The 21,018-nt window shown below is 40.2% G+C and overlaps 1 protein-coding gene across 1 annotated transcript in view; it reads left to right on the plus strand.

Moving 5' to 3' along the window:
• Positions 1–11,907: 11,907 nt before the first annotated feature.
• LOC141497114 (vomeronasal type-2 receptor 26-like) overlaps positions 11,908–21,018 on the plus strand; it is a 33,311-nt gene continuing 24,200 nt past the window's right edge. Inside the window, exon 1 of the mRNA XM_074199718.1 lies at positions 11,908–12,174. Within this exon, the coding sequence (XP_074055819.1) occupies positions 11,923–12,174 (252 nt within the window). The 5' untranslated portion in view covers positions 11,908–11,922. The remainder of the gene's footprint in view (positions 12,175–21,018) is intronic.

Here is a 21,018-nt window from a genome sequence, read left to right on the forward strand (position 1 = left end):
CCTGCAAGACCCAGCTCAAGTACCAGCTTCTATGTGAAACTTTTCCTAACTTCTTTCCTTCTCAAAACAATCTTGTATTAATTTTGCATCTTTTGGGGGAAGCTAGGTGGCTGTGGATAGAGCACCGAACCTGGAGTCAGGAGGACCTGAGTTCAAATGTGGCCTCATACATTTACTAATTGCCTAGCTGTATGACCTTGGGAAAATCACACGTAAACCCACTGCATTTAATAAATAATTTTTAAATGCATTTTTTCTGGATATATATGCTTCATTCCCCCCAAGGGAATATAAGCTCCTTAAGGGCAGGGACAGGTCCAATGAACACCTGGTTGAATTTGGCTGACCAGTAAGGTCCAAATACACTAAATTATGCTATAGTTTCTCCATTTTTTAAATAAGGATACTATGTCAAAAGCTTTGCTGAAATCTAAGTAAACTGTAGCTATAGATTTCCCCTCATACATCCGTTTCCTAACTCTTTCCAAAGAGAGGTACACTCCCATTCCTTGACCTTGATGAAATGATGCTAATTCTTTGCAGTAACAAATTCCTCTTATAGATGTTACTTCATAATTGTTTCAAAGCATTGTGAAAGAATATTCCAAATGAGTCACAATGAGAAATCAAATGAAAACAATACAGGGTAGCATTGTGTCCTTCAAATTGGCAAAGGAAGAAAACAAAGCTAGAGGAATTATGGGAAGACAGACACTGAGATTTATAGCTTAGTGGAGTCGTACATAGGTCTGATTTTTCTGGAAAACAACTTGTAGTTATGTGAGAAAGGTTATTTAAAGACTTAGCTAATAAATCAAAAAAAGAATTAAATGCAGTGATACAGAACCCACACAATCACATTAGACTCACACATGGATCATGCATATTGGACATACAAACACATCCTGGACACACATGCATGATTAGAAAGCAATAGAAACATGATCCTGATAGAAGACATACCCAAGGGAGACAGGAGAAGTGTTGGGAGCCAGGGTCTCTAAGCTGTTTGACACAGTCACAGAAATAAGACTCAAGGCGGCCACACTGCCTGAGGGAACAACATTTCCTTCTTCAATATATACTGGGATTCCATGTATACCCATAATTATAGGTCTATTATTGATTGCAATACTTACTCCCACTAATAGTGGAATGACTATAAAGGAAGGATTTCAGAGAAATTCCTTGAATAAAACAGATTGTAAACTCTGTAAATTTAACAGGACTGCCTCTCCCTGAGGCATACAAAAGGCTTCAACATTATGAAATCTCTGGAAAACCCAACACTGGGAATTCCAAGGAAATGTCAGAATATATACAGGGAAAACAAATACAAGATGGGTCAGATAGAATTCCAGGGAAATTAATAGTTTTGCCCCCCCCTTAACATACACAGGAATATATGAAAAAGATGGTGAGAAAACAGTTAGTACAGGTGACCAATATGTGAAGTCCAGCAGCCTTAGTTTCATGAGAAAGAATAAAAAAGTCGCAGAAAGTGCGGTTTCTACCAACAAGGCCTGAAAGAAAAATTGGTTATTGTAAGAGTTAATGGGGGCAGCTAGGTGGCAGTGGATAAAGCACTGGCCCTGGAGTCAGGAGTACCTGGGTTCAAATCCGGTCTCAGACATTAATAATTACCTAGCTGTGTGGCCTTGGGCAAGCCACTTAACCCCGTTTGCCTTGCAAAACCTAACAAAAAGAGTTAATGGATGCGTGGACAAGCATAAAGACCCTCACTATAGATTGTTAAGAAAGTGTATCGAAAAACATTACTTACACGGAAAACATAAAAAACTTTCCATTAAAAGAATTGCTTCATTAAGAACTTTAAATGAATTAACAATTATACAATGTAGTAATAAATAAGGTAAGAGATAGGTTGAGGTCATCATGGTCTGAGTAGGGATAAGAAATCAATCAACTATATGATTATTAATTAAACTTATAATCACGTGATTAAAACTTATAACCACATGAATTATATGATTGATGATGAAAATTGTAAAGCTTTGTAACCCAGGAAATGATCTTAGCTTGCTTGTTTGATGCATACATGATTGTGAGACTTTAAAAATAAATCCAAGCAGATGACAGTCAGTCAAACTGCTCCTGCCTTTACCCCCTTGTTGACTCAACTCATTTCACCTACTGGACCCCCTCAGAGAAGGAGCATCAGAAATGACCAGAACATTGTGGTTAGTTTATTCAAGTTAACAACCTTGTTAAAGAGGCAGCAGACACCGCTCTGGTAAGAGATCAAGAGGCAGTATGGTGCCATGCCATGGAGTAGTCGCCTGCTGCTTCCTGCTCCTGTGTGATCTTGGGCAAGTTCCTTGGCTCACTGGGCTTCTGTTTCCTCATCAATAAAACAGGGAGATTGGACAAGATAACTGACTGCTGGGCCCCCCAAATCAATGAGGCCCTGCCTGATCTGAGGATGAAAGAACTTGGGCAAAGAGACAGGGCAGAAATAGCATGACCTGAATCATGGGAAGACTCGGGGTGGACCTGCTGATAGGTCCTCTCTGCTGGTCTGAGACAATGAGCACAGCTTTCTGTTCACTAAAGAAATGCTTCTCCAGCCAGAGTGGCTGAGAGAGGGCTTTACATAACTACTGCTTGGACCTTCTTCCATATCCAAGGTGCTTCCTCCTTGTTTCCCCTGGGAGATCACAACTGGTTTGGATGCTGCAAATCCTGCTCATTGGAAACAGGAAAGTGCCAGAGTGGGAGCCACCTCAGAACTCAGCCCCTGTCCCTCTCTCTCTGGGGAAAGAAGAATGGGCATGGTGGCAAAGTTGAGGTTGGCAATAAAGGAATCCTGAAGGATACTCTATATTGTGCTCTGAAGAAGTATGGGATAAGAATAGAATTGGATTCAGGAAAAAAATAGTTCTTTTTCTTTGCCAATTAAGAGGATGGAATTATTCCATATCCTTAGGCATTGGAACCTCAGGGAACAAATCTTGGGCCTAAAGGAATGGATTGGAGGTGGGGTAGTAAGGAAGTATAACCTTAGGGGCCATACAATCAATCCTCCAATTTCTGACATGATAAAGCCTTCCTGTAGAATATCAGTGCCCTGGGAACAGAAAATATTTTGTTTTCTGACAGTGCCTTGCTCATTGTTTAGGAGGTTTTGGTGATGGATAAAGATCAGTAATTCATTTACACCTTGGAATCAGAGAAATCAAGAAAATCCAGTGATGCTCTCAGGGTCCCACAGCCAGAAGATGACTAGAAGTAAGAACTTCCTGGCTGTCATACTGGCCATCTGTCTGTGATGCCAGGTTGCTTTGCTGCTTTATACAGAGAAGGCTGATTAATAAAAACAGTGTTGAATATCTGGAAGGCCATTCATCTGAGAACAGGGAACCCCAGGTTCCTATACCTTCGCCATGAAAATATTGGACATTTCTAGCCTCTGCCATATAAATAATGACCATTAACCACTCCAAACGCTCATTTGCTAAGGGGAGGAAGAAAGACCCTCTGGGGGCAGAGTCTGGGTCCTAGGTGGGAGCTGGAATTACTACACAGGCAGAACAGGTTCCCTCTTACTGGCAGTCTTGAAGTTGAACCTAGATGCCACTGATCCCAAATGCCCTAAAGGTCCTCTCAGTTGGGTTCTAACTGGTCTAGGTGGACTCAGAGATACCTTACAGTTTGGAGATCCAGTCCTCATGATGGAGAGAACTGTGAATGTGGCAGAAACACAATCTGGTCAATGGGGGGAAGTTCCCGCTCTTAAGCTTCTACCTCCCTTAGACATGCGGCTGACTGCATCTTGTCCCTGTTTTCCCTTCCACTTAACTTTGGCCTGGACACTGGCGGGCAGGGAATGGTGTGTTGGAATTGGAGATCAAGTATCTTGAGACAGGAAGAACCAGTGTGCGGTTTGCCATTGGGGGATACCTGGTGCCAAGGTATAGGCCCATTCCCAAGCACCACCCTCTGCCCAGCCTACCCCAGAGGGCATATATAATGGGAAGCTCCACCCCTTCAAGCTCTCTTGCTCCTTCTGGCCTCCCCTCCAGAAGGATGTGGCTTTCTCTGGATCTTCCTTGATCCACATGGAGCTCCATGGGTCTCACCAAGTGGCCCGGTTCACCCAAGCCTTATCCTTATGGCTGCCTGCCTCTCCCTCTCTCTCTCTGTCTGTCTGTCCCTCTTTCTCTCTCTGTCTCTCTGTCTGTCTGTCTCTCTCTATCTATCTCAGTCTCTCTCTGTCTCTCTGTCTCTCTCTCTCTCTGTCTCTCTGTCTCTTTCTCTCTGTCTCTCTGTCTCTCTGTCACTCTGTCTCTCTTGTCTCTTTGTCTCTCTCTCTCTGTCTCTCCTCTCTCTCTCTCTCTCTGTCTCTCTCTGTCTCTCTCTCTCTCTCTCTCTCTCTCTCTCTGTCTGTCTCTCTCCTCTCTCTGTCTCTCTCTGTCTCTCTGTTACTCTCTCTCACTCTCTGTCTCTTTGTCTCTCTGTCTCTCTCTCTGTCTCTCCCTCTGTCTCTCTGTCTCTCTCAGTCTCTCTCTCTGTCTCTCTGTCTCCTCTCTGTCACTCTATCTCCCTCTGTCTTTTTGTCTCTCTCTGTCTCTCTCTGTCTCTCTCTATCTCTGTCTCTCTCTGTCTCTGTCTCTCTCTGTCTCTCTCTGTCTCTGTCTCTCTCTCTGTCTCTCTCTCTCTCTCTCTTTGTCTCTCTCTGTCTCTCTGTCTGTCTCTCTGTCTCTCTCTGTCTCTCTCTCTGACTCTGTCTCTCTCTGTCTCTGTCTCTCTCTCTGTCTCTCTCTGTCTCTGTCTCTCTGTCTCTCTCTGTCTCTCTGTATATCTCTCTCTATCTGTATGTCTCTCATTGTCTCTGTCTCTCCTCTCTCTCTGTCTCTCTGTCTCTGTTTCTATCTGTTTGTTTCTGTCTCTTCTCTCTCTCTCTCTCTCTCTCTCTCTCTCTCTCTCTCTCTCTCTCTCTCTCTCTCTCTCTCTCTCTCCAGGCTTCTGCTGAGCCTGGCAGCTGACCTGCCAAGATTAACTAGCAATCCCTGTGGTCTTTCCTTAATCTCTTCTTAACTTTCCTATTACTTTCTTTTGTGTTGTCACTTCTTTTAATAAATCTCTCCTTTCTTTTACTCCTGCATTCCCAGGTCAAAAGAATGAATCTTCACAGGTGGGTAATCGAACACGCAGCAACACTTCCAAGCAGAACGAACCACCAGCTTCTCCTGGCCTCCAGTCTCTTCTCTAGGTCAAGCTGTCCTCGACCTGCTAACAGCTGCATTTGGATTGTAGAGCAGGAGGCGGCAGGAGGTGGACATCCAGGAACCCGGGCTGAGGTGGGAGACAGATTTGAGTCCCAAATTAATCTCCAGGAGCCATTCAATTCACCTGAGTTTTCCTCTTAGTAAAATAGGAGTAATAAAGACTTGTCCTCACAAGGTTAACCTGAGAGGAAAGTATTTTGTGCTCATGAGGCAATGGAATTAGAATTAAAGAGACCGTGTACATCAGTTCCTTCACATTTCAGCTGAGAAAATGGAAGTACTGGCAATGGGTTCACAATGAGCTTTGAAATTCAAGTCCCTTCATATAAAATCCATTATTCCATTGTGCTTAGAGATAGTGAGAGAGAGCCCTAAATACCGAGATGAAAATACAATAAAAAGTGTTCTCCTCAAGTACTTTAAAGTCTAATGGGAGAAGACAGCTACCAGGGTGGCACTCACCAGTGACTTGGGACTGTCTGCTAAGAAGTGGGTCTGGGTCCTGGCAAATGGAATCAATACCTCTCCTTGTTTTCTTATGTGCTTCAGACCCTCTCACACCCTGAGGCCTAGTGAGGACTTGAAAAAGATCAGTCTTAGATCTCTCTGAAGCCAGGACCCTGAGAACTAGCGCCTATCTCATATTCCAGGTTTCCCTCTCCTCCAGGTTCATCTGGGTGATAATCCCTGCTGGAGAACAAATGTAGTAAAGTGATCTTATAGGACATGGTCATGGACCTCTCCTGGGAGGAGGGGGCCATCTGAGGCCTACGCAGAAGAAGTTTTACTGGGACGTGATGCCTTACCATGATAAGAAGCATCTCCCTAAAACCATTAGCAAGTGTTATTGCTCATGGGGATAAGCTAGAAAACTTCCAAGTAAAATCAGAAGTGCAGCAAGGATGCCCATTATCAACATCATTGTTTCATATTGTAGTAGAAATCCTGGCAATAAGAATAAGAGAAGGAAAAGAAACTGAGGGAATGCACAATGTGTTCATAAAGAATGCAGATGGTTTGATAATATACTTGGAAATTTTTAAAGATTCAACCAAAAAAGCTAATTGGAGGGGCGGCTAGGTGGCACAGTAGATAGAGCATTGGCCCTGGAGTCAGGAGGACATGTGTTCAAATCCAGCCTCAGACACTTAGTAATTACCTAGCAGTGTGGCCTTGGGCAAGCCACTTAACCCTGTTGTCTCGCAAAAAGCTAAATAAAAACTAGTTGGAATAACCAATTTCGCCAAGCAGCAGGGGAGAAATAAAGCTACAGGAACCATCCACATTTCTATAGCCACCTACAAAACTCTACAAGAAGAGATAGTTAAGAGATGCCCAGTTTAAAATAATTAGGAGACAGCATCAGCTATCTGGTGGTATCCCTGCCAAGACACATCCAGCAATTGCATGAATCTTGTGGTTTCTGAACTCCAGAATTTGTTTAGAGTCATTATTTAGAGGTACCTGGAGGAGTTTGAGGGGACAGCTCAGGGGAACCTCTGCCTTTATGCTACCATCTTGGCCTGTCCTTGAACTCTTCTCCCATTAATACACTTTTGGTGGAACTGTAAACTGATCCAACCATTTTGGAGATTAGTCTGGAATTATGCCCATGGAGTTATAAAACTGATGAACATTTTTTGACCATGCAATGCCACTATTAGGTATATTTCCCAAGATGATTAGGGAAAAAGGAAAGTAACATACATGTGCCATATTTGTGTGTGTATGCATCCATGTATCTTCTTTGTCATCATTACAAAGAACTAGAAATTGAGGAAATGTCCGTAAAGCGGGCAATGGGTAGACAAGCTGTGGTATATGATTGTGATGGAATATTACAGTTATGTAAGAAATGATGAGAGAACTGATTGCTTTTAAACAATGGAAAACCTTCCATGAAATAAAGATAAGGGGGGGGAGGCTAGATGGCACAGTGAATAGAGAACCGGCCTTGGAGTCAGGAGTACCTGGGTTCAAATCAGACCTCAGAAACTTAATAATTACCTAGCCATGTGGCCTTGGAAAAGCGACTTAACCACACTTTCTGGGGAAAAAAAATCTAAAAAAGAAAAAAGAAAAAGGAAGTGAGACCAAAAGAAAAGTGAATAGCAATATCAGTAATATAATTTGAAGAATAATTGTAAACCATCAAATTTTTCTGAGTACAATGAATATGCAAATCAACTACAAGGTGCCTATAAAGGAAGATACCTACCAGAGAAAACAGAAAAATATTAGTTTGTATAGGATAATTTTACATATATTTATAAATATGTGTCATATGGGGCCTTCTCTACTGTGGGAAGGGGGGAAGGAGAAAGTTTGAAATTTAAAATATAAAATAAATAATTTTTTAAAAAAGCACAGGTTAATTTAACTTTATTTTTAAGGTTCCCAATGATTCCAAATGTAATGATAATAGGATTCTGGGGGGAAATATATTCTAAATGATGTATTTTAGCAAGATCTCAAGTTATGGGGATCAGTAAAGGGAGAATTGTAGATAATTATTCTTTTAGACACTGGTTGTACTAGGTACTCCCTGATGTCCTTCCCAACCCCCAGCCCCCATCCAAGCCAAGTCTCCCAGATTTCTCAGCAGGGAGAAGAGACTGGACATGTGAGTTCATCCAAGGATGAGGCGGATCCTGACTCAGAAGTCCGTGGATGTCACAGCCATGGGTCCTATAGACTCTCAGCCCAGCTGTCCTTCTCAGAACTTTTATTTGTCTTGTCTATGCACATCCAACTACCCGAGGACGCATCAGCCAGCCCCAGGATTCGGTGGTCCCTCGGGTGACACAGGGACACACAAACTGCACCATGAGGGCTATTATCTAATAGTCTCTACTGCTACCACGGTCAGAGATTTCAAAACATGTTTTTCCACTTGTGTTTTTACATTGGTCACAGGGACCCAGCTGGAGAACCCCGAGGCTGGGATGGTCCCCAGAACTCCTCAAGGACCTTCAGGTCTCTGTGGACACCATTGTCAGTGACTAAGCAAAAGAGACAGAGTGGAGGTTAGGGGCCAGAGAAGCTTTATAGTTGCCCCCTTAGTCCCATTCACTGTCCTTGTCTTTGACATGGGCACAGCTAATGTCTCTTTGTGTTTCCTCAGGGTTGGAGGAAGGACTTGACCTGCCATCTCCCCCCAGAACAGACATTGCAGCTCCATGAGTTTTCTCAGTGGAACAAGCCACAGATGTTTGATTTTTCTCCAATTTTAGTAGTTTCTTGGTTCCTGCTAGGCTTAGGACTTTATTTTCTGCTCAGGGACATGTGGCCTCTTGTTCAGAGAAAATTTTATTTGTTGTTTTCAGTCTTAGTCGTGCTATTGTTGCTGAAGCTGCCAGCCTCTGAAAACAGTAGCGAGAAGTCACCCTGCTTACCCCAAATCAGCCCCAGTAGCATTCAAAATGGGGATCTTCTGATTGGGGCTTTTGTCCCCTTATATTCAGTGGAAGTGAGTAGTGTCAAAGGAGCAGGAGCCTTTGGAAGTCAACCTGACAAGGGCTGTCGAGATTATAAGTAAGTGCCTGCCGGCCTGGGGCTCTCAGAGGGCTGATGATTACAGAGTACTGCATATGAGGGGCAGGCAGGAAGGTGGACCCTTGTCTGCTGATCCGGGGTCTCTTCTTTCCCTCTCTTCTCTGACTTTTGTAGTTCATGGCCATCCATCTGATTTTTCTTTCAGAGCTTAAGAATGAAAGGATTCCCTCTCTCTCCTTGTCTCTGCCTTTGGTGTCTTTCTATTTCAGTGTCTTTGTCTTTGTCTTTGTCTTTCTCTGTCTATATGACTATCTCATCTCTCCCTGGTCTTGAGGCAGTGGGGAGACCTGGAGCTTTGTCTTGGCTCTGCTCAGACTGTGCACAGCTGCAGGACATGGAGGAGCCCAGTATCTAGCAATGACACCCCAACTCTAAACAATATGAAACTTAAGAAAATGAATAAAAACCTGTACAGATGCACCCGACTCACATACTTGCTCCTTCCAGTGGGACCCTTGTCCAGTTTTACTGAGAGCCAGCTGGCAAGTCCCAGGTCAGACAAGGAATCTGCAGCTGTGGCTTTGACAGATTAAGGATGGGACAATTTTGAACTCTCCTGTATGTCTGTGTCTGTGTGTCTCCGTTGCTTTTGAGCTTTGTCTCCATTTTACATTCCCTTTGTGACTTTCTTTTCCATCTTCCATGGTTCTATCTCCAGTGGTCTGAAATAAAGAAATGCTGATGTTTGCATCTATTGTTTGAATAATTTAACACAGTTCCAATTCTTTTCTGTTCTGTGTTGGTTCATCCTCTAAGCTGCAGGGATAGCAGTTGAGAAAACACTAAAGATGCTATTGCCTCAAATGTATCATTAGGTAAAAAGACCACTGTGGACCGAACTTTCGGTTTTGTTTCTATGTAGACTTTGACAGAGTTTTTTCCTAGAAAACAGTGTTTGGTCACAGGGACAGGAGAATTGGGTTTTCCCTCTTATTCTAATTATACCAAGTGTGAATGGAGAAGGGACAAGAGGGTTCGAATTCCCAGGAAACAAGCAATTAATAGTAAATAACTTTGACTTACTGCAAGAGGAAAGAGAAAATCTAAAGATTCCCTTGTGGTTGCCTGCCACCTTCTGGAACACAGAAAGATGGGATATGCAGGGAAATATTTCTGGATTGTAAACGTTTTGGAGCACATGGACGTGAAGAGGAAACCTCTTGTCTGTGACTTGGGAACTGCTTGATTACATTCTTGATAGGGATTTACTCTTTTTCAGTTTTGAGCTGTTCTCAGTCCCTATTATAAAAGGCAAAGGTGAGGAGACATCCTAGGGCAGAGGGGACCCTCCGGATCTTAACCCTAAGACACCTAATTGACAGCTGCTAGCAGATTCTGTGGGGACATCTTGGGAGGTCTTCCTGTCCCTCAGGCATGTTTCTGTGCCCTTGCACACTGATTTCTCTCTTCAGGAAATCCTCACTTTTACTCAAAAGTCCCCTTGCTTGCAGGCCAGGGAATTTCCTAATGAGCATCTGCTAGTAAAGTAAATCCTCCCCGTCAGCATTCCTCACTTTCTCACAGGGTCAATATTCCTCACTGCCTTTTCTTGCAGGTTTGTGGGCCGATCAAGCTTCCCTTGCCTGCACCCTAGGCATTCTGGGGATGGGGGTTGTTTGGATAGCTTATGGAAACACGCTTGTCAGGCCCTGTCCCAAGGCAGAGGCAGAAACCAGAACAGCCATCAGGAAAGACAGCAATATCCCTTATCTCCCCCTTTTATTGCCAGGAAAGTCATGAGGTTCCAGATAAAACCCTAATAGTCCTGGTGTCCAGGAGAAGGGGGACAGTGTCTTTGATGCTCCAGCTTCCCAGTTTATCCCTTCCTCTCTAGATTCTCTTTTTTAATTGTTTTTGTGAGGCAATGGGGTGAAAGGATGCTCCCTAAGGAAACTTGAGGAGGAGGTGCAGATGCTAAATGATTTGGCACAAATGCTTCTCAGAAGAGAACTCTACAAAACTACCAAGCCCATAATGCCCAGCAGCCCTGGGCACGACCAAAAGGATGCCGAAATCGAAAAACTACAGGAAGAAAGGGGTTTTGTTTTGGGGGGGGGGTTCAGGGAGATGCTCACAAAGTTACAAGATGAGAAAGGAGGAGGGACACATTTCAGTTTTCTGGCACCCTGGATGGAGTCTGAGGAGAGTAAGAAGGGGTAGAATTCTATCTGGGATAAGCAGAGCCAGGCTTTGGGAGATGGGACCATGGGAGTACTTACCTGGATATGGGTGAGCGTACTGGCTAAAACATTATTATTATTATTATTATTATTATTATTATTATTATTATTATCATTATCATTATCATTATTATTACTTTAATTTCCCAGGCCATCTTCATTTATTACTTAAGAAAAGTGATAATATTCTTTGTAGGGAATGTTATTCTGGATATTCCTTGTGAGGACATGTTATAGCAGATGATTTCTGAATTGTTTTCAAAATCTCAAGTTCTGGGCCAGCTAGGTGGAGCAGTGGTTAGAACACTGGCCTTGGAGTCAGGAGCACCTGAGTTCTAATCCACTCTCACACAAATGATATTTGCTGGCTGTGTGATCTTGGGCAAGTCACTTAACCACATTGCCTTGCAAAAAGAAAGAAACATGGGGGCAGCTAGGTGGCTCAGTGGATAAAGCACCAGCCCTGGAGTCAGCAGTACCTGGGTTCAAATACGATCTCAGACACTTAATAATTACCTAGGCGTATGGCCTTGGGCAAGCCACTTAACCCCATTACCTTACCAAAAAAAACCTAAAAAAAAAAAGAAAGAAACAAAAAACAAGCTCAAGTTCTGTGACTCGGAAATGAAGGGTGTCCATAAGATAATTGCTGAATGAATGAATTAGTGAGTGAGTGATTCACTGAGGTAGAAAAAGTCATGCTAGAAATTCAAGCAATTAATCGTCAGCATTCTAGGTATCCCAAGAGAGAAGCAATACAGGACCAGAGAAGGCTGTTTCTAATCTAGTCAAAAGGAGATCCAGACCATAGATTGCACCTTCCCGGGGTGAAACATCCTCTTTCCTTAAATGAAGTGTTTTCCCAGGCTTTGTTGATGGTTTCTGACTCTCCCCGCTCTAGATGGCTACACAAAAATTACCAACAAGCTCTGACCCTGATGTTTGCTGTAGAGGAGATCAATAAGGACCCTCACCTGTTGCCCAACCTCACCCTGGGATTCCACCTGTACAACACCTATCACAGTGATGAGAGGACCTTGGAGAGCTCCCTGAGGTGGCTGTCTGGGCAGGGCCAGCTCATCCCTAACTACAGTTGCGGGGGACAGAAGGCTGTGGCTGTGATTGGGGGAGCCACTTCAGCTCTGTCTGTCCAGATGGGGACCCTGCTCGAGCTCTACAAGTATCCCCAGGTGAGTCACATTGAGCCTGACACTTTCTGGGGCTTCCACAGATCCATGAATGAGAGTGGAGTCCGGACAAAGTTAAAAACACGTCCTCTTTCACGTAGATAGGCTGTGTGACCCTGACAAAGTCTTCTAAGCAACTCTCAGATTTTACACATTTCAGAGAAGGTGCTCACGTGCATCTGTAAAAATTCTGCCTTACCTGGAAAGTCCGACACCAAGGATCTCAGCGATACAATTTTGAAAACCTCCATTTGTGAGAGTTGGGCCCGTGGCTTGGACACTGCCTTCCCCTATACTGTATAGCAAGAACAAAAGCAGGGTCACAGGACTCCTGTCATCTGAAGGGATCTTGGCTATTTTGCAGGTCTAGTTCCCAATTATCCAGAGAAAGGCCCTGGGGATCAGAGGGTGAAGTAGCTTAGCCAAAGTCTCAAATGTAATTGCTGGGAGAACCGGGACTAAAGCCAGATCATTTCAGGACTGGTCTAATTCCATGTTCTAACACTACATCACATTATCTGCGTTTTACCCTCAAGGGATAGTAGTCCCTGAATATTACTATCATCCTTCTTTCCCAAAGAATATATTCAATGAAAGAATGCCGAACATTGAGGTGGAAAGTGGAGCTTCTGGGGAGCAATGGTGAGAGTGACTTTTAATGATCAGAGATGAGAAAGGAAGGGAACCACTCACTAATAAAAGGAACATTCTTCTAATACAGATTTTCACTCTCCTGCAATCTATTTAATGGAAACATGCCAATATAAGGGTCTGAAGTCATAGGGGTGATTATTCATAAAGCCTAATTGGGCTTTCACTTCAGAGATCCATCATTATAGAATGTCCTCCAGGCCACAGTGAATAGAGCAAAGAACATGATTCAACTCTCTCAGGAAAGTTAAAACTGTTTTAGGCAGGGTCTCAAATGCTTCCCTGACTCAGAGAAAGCTCCTTGGTTCTAGCCAGGGAGAGACATGGAAACTGGTTTATTATTATTATTAAAGACAGATCTACTCTGTTCAATTTGAAAATTTTAAAGCAGTGGAAGATAATGTAGGGAACTCTCAGAAGTAGGCGCATATCCTGGTGCAGTTAATGAAGTACATGCAGCCATGACTCAGTCTACAATGTAATGCTTTCCCCAAAATTTGTTATCATTCTCTGCAGTCATAGTTGGTTATTGCAAACTCTTAAGTTTTGTGACGTTCAAGGTCATCTATCTTGAAACGTTGGTATTTTATGTCATTTTCCTGGCTCTATTAACTTCATTTGCTATTAGGTCATACAAATCTTCCCAGATAATTATGAAACCACCACTTCTCTTACTTAGTATGAATGGTACCTCAAAACATTTTCGTTCTTTATTTTATATTTTATCATTTCAATTTATCATTTATTGTTAACCTTCTTTTTACATTTTGATTTCTCAGTTATTTTTCTCTACCCCATCTCTCCTTCCACTGAGTAGGGAAGCAATAAAACAACACTGGCACAGGTGAAATCACACCAAGTATTTCCATATTAGCCATATTTCAGACAAAAGCAAGAAAACTAAAGTGGGAACATTGAACTTTAATTTGCACTTGGAATTCATCTATTCTCCCTCTGGAGATACACAGGATTTTATTATTATAAGTCTTTTGGAATTGTCCTGGATAATTGTACTTATCAGAGTAGTCAGGTTTTTTCCAATGTTTGTTTTACATGAAAAAAAAATCTTTACAATAGTGTTATGTTGCAATGATATCCCATTTTCCCACATCATCTAGGTTTTGCTTGGCTTCCTGAAATCACCCTTTTTGCTGATTTTTATGGTATAATCATGATTTAATACTACAACTCATTTAGTCATTCCCCAATTGATGAGCAGCTCTGCAATTTCTAAATGTATGACACCACAAAAAAGAGCAGCTACAAATATTTTTATACCCATAATTCCTTTTACTATTTTTCAATCACTTTTACAAACCTAGTAGTGGCATTTCTGGGCTAACAAGTATATATATACTATTATAGCTCATTAGGCATAATTCTAAATTATTCTCTAGAATGATTGGAGTAGTTAAAGCCTCCAGTAACAGTTTATTAGTGCACCTATTTTACCTCATGTATAACAGGTTTGAGATTGTTCTTCAGAGATGTCTTAATTTGCCTTTTTCTAATCAAAACATATTTAGAGCATTTTTTAAAGGCAGTGGGGTTAAGTGACTTGCCCAAGGCCACACAGCTAGGTAATTATTAAGTGTCTGAGGCTGGATTTGAACTCAGGTCCTCCTGACTCCAGGGCTGGTGCCCTGCACCATCTAGCCACCCCCTTGGTACAATTTTTTACAAAGGTCTTTAGCATAACTATTTAAACCAGAATAAAAGGACAATATTTTCTCTACCAATTAGTTAAGATTTATTTGTTAAATTTGCACTTCACCTCTTCAAAGTCACAAGAAATTTCCTTTGTGATCTTATATTGGCTGAGGAAGAGAAACATGGAGTCCTTGTCAAAGAGACATTTCTCTAAAATTTTCTTAATTTTTTGTTAAGGTGGCTCAAAACCTTTCCTCAATTCTCCTTTATCAGAAACTCCAGAGCTCTGTGCTTCCAAATTCTCTGTTTGCACCATGTCAAGGCAAAATTATTCCAACTTTCCTTACAGTCTCTAAGGCATTCTCTCATTCCTACTTGCTTAAACTTTCTTCCTTCCTTCCTTTTGATATTCATTCAGGGAACTTGGTGCACATTGTACACTCTTTGAAACTGTCCCTTTGATATTCTGATTGGCCACTTCTCTTTCTTCTACTGCTTAATTCCTCCAAATATTTAAATCCTAATCACAGCCAAGACTTCATTTTCATTTTGGTGAATTTTTCTTTATTCTTTAGTATGAGTTTTTATTACATAAAACCAATTAATTGCAATACTGCCCCAGATTTGGGTTCTCAAAGGCTTCCAGAAGCCAAGGGTCTTCGAATGCCTTTGAGACTTGTTGGCCAATGAGAGTTGGTTACAGTCTCATAGTTTTTAGAAGTGAGAGTTAAATAAAGCTAAATACAACTCACTCAGCAGAACTGCTAAATTCGAGATTCCTCCTGGTGTTTCACTGCAGAGGGACCCAGATTCAAATTAATGAGTGGATGTTTGGAGAAGCTATCCTTCCCAGTTATCCTCATCAGTTCCCTTTGCCTTTGAATGCTCCAGAAAGGATCACCCACCTGTTTCAAAGAGGAGTTTATTTGGCAATGACCAGGGGGATCAGCCAGAACTCAATGATGATTCCAGAATTCATAGTCTATTGAACAAAAGCGGCTTTCATTTGAGTGTTGTCACTTGAGTGCATAAAGTCATAAGCCTTCTATCTTTGACGATGAAGGATTTTAGCTCCTAATAGTTTTCTCCTTTTGCAGAGTTTGTGATATTTTTCAGTACTGAAAGCTATCAAATCAGTGTATCCATCAATCTTTTCTCATCAAAGAGGAGCTGATTTTCTCATGATTTTGAAATAGAAATTCAAATGGCCCATATTTAATTTTTAGATCCCACTGAAGCAAATGCATAATCATATATGATCATTTAAAAACTCAATTTTTACAACTTCAGAGCCCACTGTTATCACTCAGGTTATGGTTTCTTTTAAAGAATACTTAAATCAGAAAAGTGATGATGAGACTATGATTGCAGGGAAGTGATTATAAATATCACATTGGCTGAATGAAATAAAAATTAAACAAGTCTTTTCCCGCAGTACCATTATCCAAATCCTTTGATGTTTATTGAGACTGATAGAGATGTGATGGAGCCTCCCCTAATTAGTTGATACCGCCTTCAGGATTTTTCATAGTAAAGCAGATTATTATCCTTTATGATCTATGAGAAAATTTGCTTTATTGTCAAATGCTCAACAGTATCTTGCATTAGAAGTATCTTTTGTGGCGGCTAGATGGTGCATTGGATAGAGCACTGGCCTTGGAGTGAGGAGGACCTGAGTTCAAATCCCACCTCAAACACTTAACAATTGCCTAGCTGTGGAGCCTTGGGCAACCCACTTAATGCCATTTGCCTTTCCAGTTTTCCCAATAGATTTGGGGAAAATAATGAGTTGTGGATCCAATTGTTGCATCTTTGGGTTTAATATACTAGGCTGTGAGGGCCATTTACTATAATGTAATTTGTACCCAATCTATTCCATCGATCCACCACTCTGTTTCTAAGTCAGAACTAGATTGTTTTGAAAATCATTACGTTATGATAGGGCTTGAGATATGGCACTGCTAGATACTGTCTTTCAGATTTTTTTCTCATTATTTCTTTAAGATTCTTGAGGGTTTTTGAGATGAATTTTGTTGCAAATGAATCTTTAATTGTAATAAATGTCCTTTTAATTTTAAAATGTATTTTTCAGTACAATATTTAAGCCTACTTTAATCTACACTAAAGTTAAAATCAATTACACAGAAGACACCCTAAAAACTGTAGACTCAGAGAAGGACTAACTGAAACTGTTTTGGGCTTAGCAAATGTGATTTCATCTTAAATTCTGAATAATGGAATTATTTAAATTCATAGGAATTTTACTTCAATTTCTCTTCAGCTGTTTCCCTGAGTTCTTGTCTTAACCCTTTACTAAACTTTGTTGAATTTCATCATTAATAAAACAGTTCTTAAGGTTTTGCAATAGTTACTCATCAAAATGTCACTAAAACATTCAAATCATAATTTGGAAATTATCAAAAGAAAATTTTTGAATAAAAATTTTTATTTCTAGCTTTTGTATCCATCTTTCATCTCTGCATTTTCCAATGTGGGCACTGTTGGAGATATGGAGATAAATGAGATTAGTCTTTTCTCAAGACTTTTGAAACTTTGGTTTTTTGCAGTCTTTTTCCTTTGAGATCAGAGGACAGGTTAAATTATGAGAACATATAACAAACTCAATGCTTGGAACTGCTTGTTGGCATAGATTAAAACATGGCAGAGATAAGACAGACATTGACCCCATCCCCTTCAACGCTTTGCTGTAAATTTCTCTTTAGATGTTCCCAGCATTTCTTTTTTATTCTTATTCTTTTTCTTTCTTCAATCCCTAGTAAAATGTTGTCTTACATGCAATAAAAAGCATACTCATTCCTTGAAATTTGGTGGCAAATTCAAAAATGAGTCAGGGATATTTAGATAGTGGCCAAGATTTCCTGAGGCTTCTGCTTAGGTTTCCTTTGACCTTTGTTTCTTCCTTTGGGAAATTTCTGGAGGAACAAGATAGAGACGTAAGGGTATCAGATGCCTGGGCTATGTCAGCTGGAATAAATCAGTTCTAGAGAAAAAAACCATCTACAGCAGGTGTCTATTGTTTGAAAGAGGCTAGGTCTTTTATCATACCGGAAGTATGGGTGGAGTAGCAAAAGAGCAGGGTACAGTCAAAACAGAATGATGAAAAGTGGTAGACATGTCTCATCAGCCCACACCATAGAGTATTTGTTTTGGTGAGATTGTTCAAAGGGAATTTTTAATTTCTCTACTGTGCCATAATAAAAAAGTGTCAAATTAATACTAAATAATTCATCAGTTGAAATTTCTAGGAGTATTGAGTGACCAAGGACACTCAAGTTGATAGGCCAGAGGGGCAGGTGGCTAGGTGTCACAGTGGATAGAGCACTGGCGCTGGAGTCAGGAGTACCTGAGTTCAAATCTGGCCTCAAACACTTAATAATGACCTAGCTGCTGTGTGGCCTTGGGCAAGCCACTTAACCTCATTGCCTTGCAAAAACCTAAAAATAAAAAAAGTTAATAGGGCAGAGAATTTCGTGATTCCCAGGGTGGGAGAGATTCTCCATAACTTACAGTGTAGGGCAGACTTGAGATATTTTGTGAGGCCATACTTTTAGATTTCAATGTTATAGGGCATGCTCAGTGGAGAGAACCTCAGCCAATGCAGGCAGGCAATGTTTCATCACTTTAAACTCCTAGATTCCTGAGAGATTAAGTGGTCAACTCAGGGTGGCATAGGGATTATATCTTAGAACTATCCTTTTTTTCATAGATCTCACTGATTCCAAGGCCAGATTTCTATTCATTACACCGGACTGTCTCTCAGAATCTCACTCCAAGGACCTTCATAAGTTCAATTTTCTAGAGATCAGAAGCAATTAACTGAAAATATCTTTTTTAGGTTTTTAAATTTAGAATATTGCGGTCAAGTAAAAACTTCAAGGGGTGTTCCACATAACCCACTAAAAATGCAGTTTCTCTCCCCTTCTGCCCAATCCAATCTGCTTTAAAAGATTTGTTCCCTTTAGATATTTTTTTTCCTACTAGACTTGAAATCCATCCATTTCAATGATCTTTGCTAGTAAATCTAGTTTTGGAGGACATTGTGATCGTGAATGTTCACTTTCTCTTTGTCTTCATAGAAGCCTGAATAACTGTATTTACAAGGAAAGGGCAATGAGGGACTTAGATGGGACTCTGTGGATATTATGTTCCATGCTCATATCTATGAAACAATCAATAGACATTAAATATGATTGTTCATTCAAGAGCAAAACTACCTAAAGGTATTCACCTCAATATCTGTGATTTCGTCATTCCCCTCACAAAGATGTTTTGAAATCATTTATAAAATGTCTGTTGAAATCAGCATATATCACATATGTTACATTTTATTAATGCATTGTATTTTTTAAAAAAAGAAGGTATTTAAACATGATTTCATGCTAGCAAATGCTTAGTGTTCCTCAGTGATCAAAACGTCCATTTTATAAGGAGCCTGAACAATCTATAGACCAATTCAAATAATTATATATTAACTTACAATACATACATGAGTCAATATGCAGTATAGTCATATGAAACATTCAGTTTAGGATCTATAATATTCAGAGATTAAAGTTACATGGCAAGTTAGAAAAAAATTTTGTGCAATTGAGTCTTCTGATGGTAATAACCTCATTTCTCACGCACAATATGGGCCCAATACAATAGAAAGAGCTTGCTGTAGTGAGATGTAATTATTAAACGGAATTGGAGGTATTGTTTTGTAGTGACTCATGAATTTCTTAAGTAGTTGGCTTAGTATTTGACTCTAAATGCATAAGCTAATGTTTGAAGAATCATTATCACAATCTTTGTTTACATTACTCATCTCTATATTAAGGGTATTTCTAAGTTTTTTTGAATATGGTATGTATATATATATATATATCTTAATTTACATGACAAAAACAGCATTTAAAAATAACAGACATACATTCTAATCATAATCTTGGCCTCATCACACTAGGCATACTTCATCCAGTCATGTTTAGCCTTTTGCGTCAAAGTATCATTTCCGTCATCTATAAGGCATAATAATTTACCCTGACAATTAATCCTGCCTTGACATCTAATACAATAAGTGGAAAAATACTCAGATATCTTTGAGAAGCAGCATAAAGACATTCGCACAAAAAGAGAAACAACAAAAGATCTTTTCCTTCAAATAACAGTTGTCTGAGATATCTCAGAAAGAGACATGACGGGGTGCCTAAGTGGCGCAGTGGAGAAAGGACCAGCCCTGTAGTCAGGAATACCTGGGTTCAAATCCGGCCTCAGACACTTAATAATAACCTAGTTGTGTGGCCTTGGGCAAGCCACTTAACCCTATTTGCCTTGCAAAAAAAAAAAAAAAGCCAGGGGAAAAAAAAGAACGAGGTGTGAATTTGGAGGTTTGGGAAAATGAAAATCTTTACTATTATTGAATGTTTCCAGAAATCTACAGTCTTTTACCAGACAAAAGTACGATGATGATGTGAGCTTGTAGTGTCCTACAATTCATTTATAAATTCCTTTTACAATAATTGGTATGTGGCCAGCTAGGTTGAACAGTGGATAGAGCACCGGCCCTGGAGTCAGGAGTATCTGAGTTCAAATCTGGCCTCAGACACTTAATAATGACCTAGCTGTATGGCCTCGGGCAAGCCACTTAACCCCATTGCCTTGCAAAAAAAACCCAAAAAAACTAAAAAAAGATAATTGGCATGTTTAATTTAAGCTTCAAGGAATTATAATGGACCTAAGATCTATGTGAGTTCTTTTTATTCAGCTTTAGAGAACTGTTTTAGATAACTTATAATGATGTATAAAGTATAATACACCAGCCTCCAATTACGAAAATTCTGGGAGAAATTGTTTAGCTTTATATTGTTATCCTTCTCTAGGAAACTTGAATTCCATTCTTTTGATGCAAAAATTTTATTTCTCAAATTCAGGCAGTGTCAGACACTGTGCATTTCAGTTGTATGGTGGTAATGAACTTTTCTTCTGTGTATAATTTAATCCTTTCCCAGTTAGCCATCACTTTCTTTTAAAAAACCTGTCTTAATATTTTCTGGTTGGGCATATTAGCTCTAATCAAGCATATGTAACCTAAAATTTTAAGAATCACAGTTATTGCATTAGCATACATCACAGATTTTTATGTATAATTTTTTTCTAAATGTGTAAATGTACATTCTATTTTCAATGAGAAAACTACCATTTTGGCTAATTCTGAGTTCACTATTGAAACAGTGCAAATTCACTTGCATTTTAATTATTGTCTTGGTATTAATTATACTCTTGGTATCATCAAAACATGCAATTTTGCATGATCTTTAGCTTCGTTTTATTTTTACATAAAGATCTCACCCAAAGAGGAAGCATGACGTTAATTTTTCCAATAATCTATCCTAACAAAAGAACAAAAACAAGAAATGCAGGTATATTCTAGTGCTATTTAAGGAGGGACATGTTATTAAACAAATAAAATAAAAGAATCAGCATTTTTTCTTCCACCCAATAATTGTCTTTCAGATGACTCAGAGAACTGAGTAAATACAAAAG

The sequence above is a fragment of the Macrotis lagotis genome, chromosome X (assembly GCF_037893015.1).
Source record: "Macrotis lagotis isolate mMagLag1 chromosome X, bilby.v1.9.chrom.fasta, whole genome shotgun sequence".
NCBI classification, from domain to species: domain Eukaryota; kingdom Metazoa; phylum Chordata; class Mammalia; order Peramelemorphia; family Peramelidae; genus Macrotis; species Macrotis lagotis.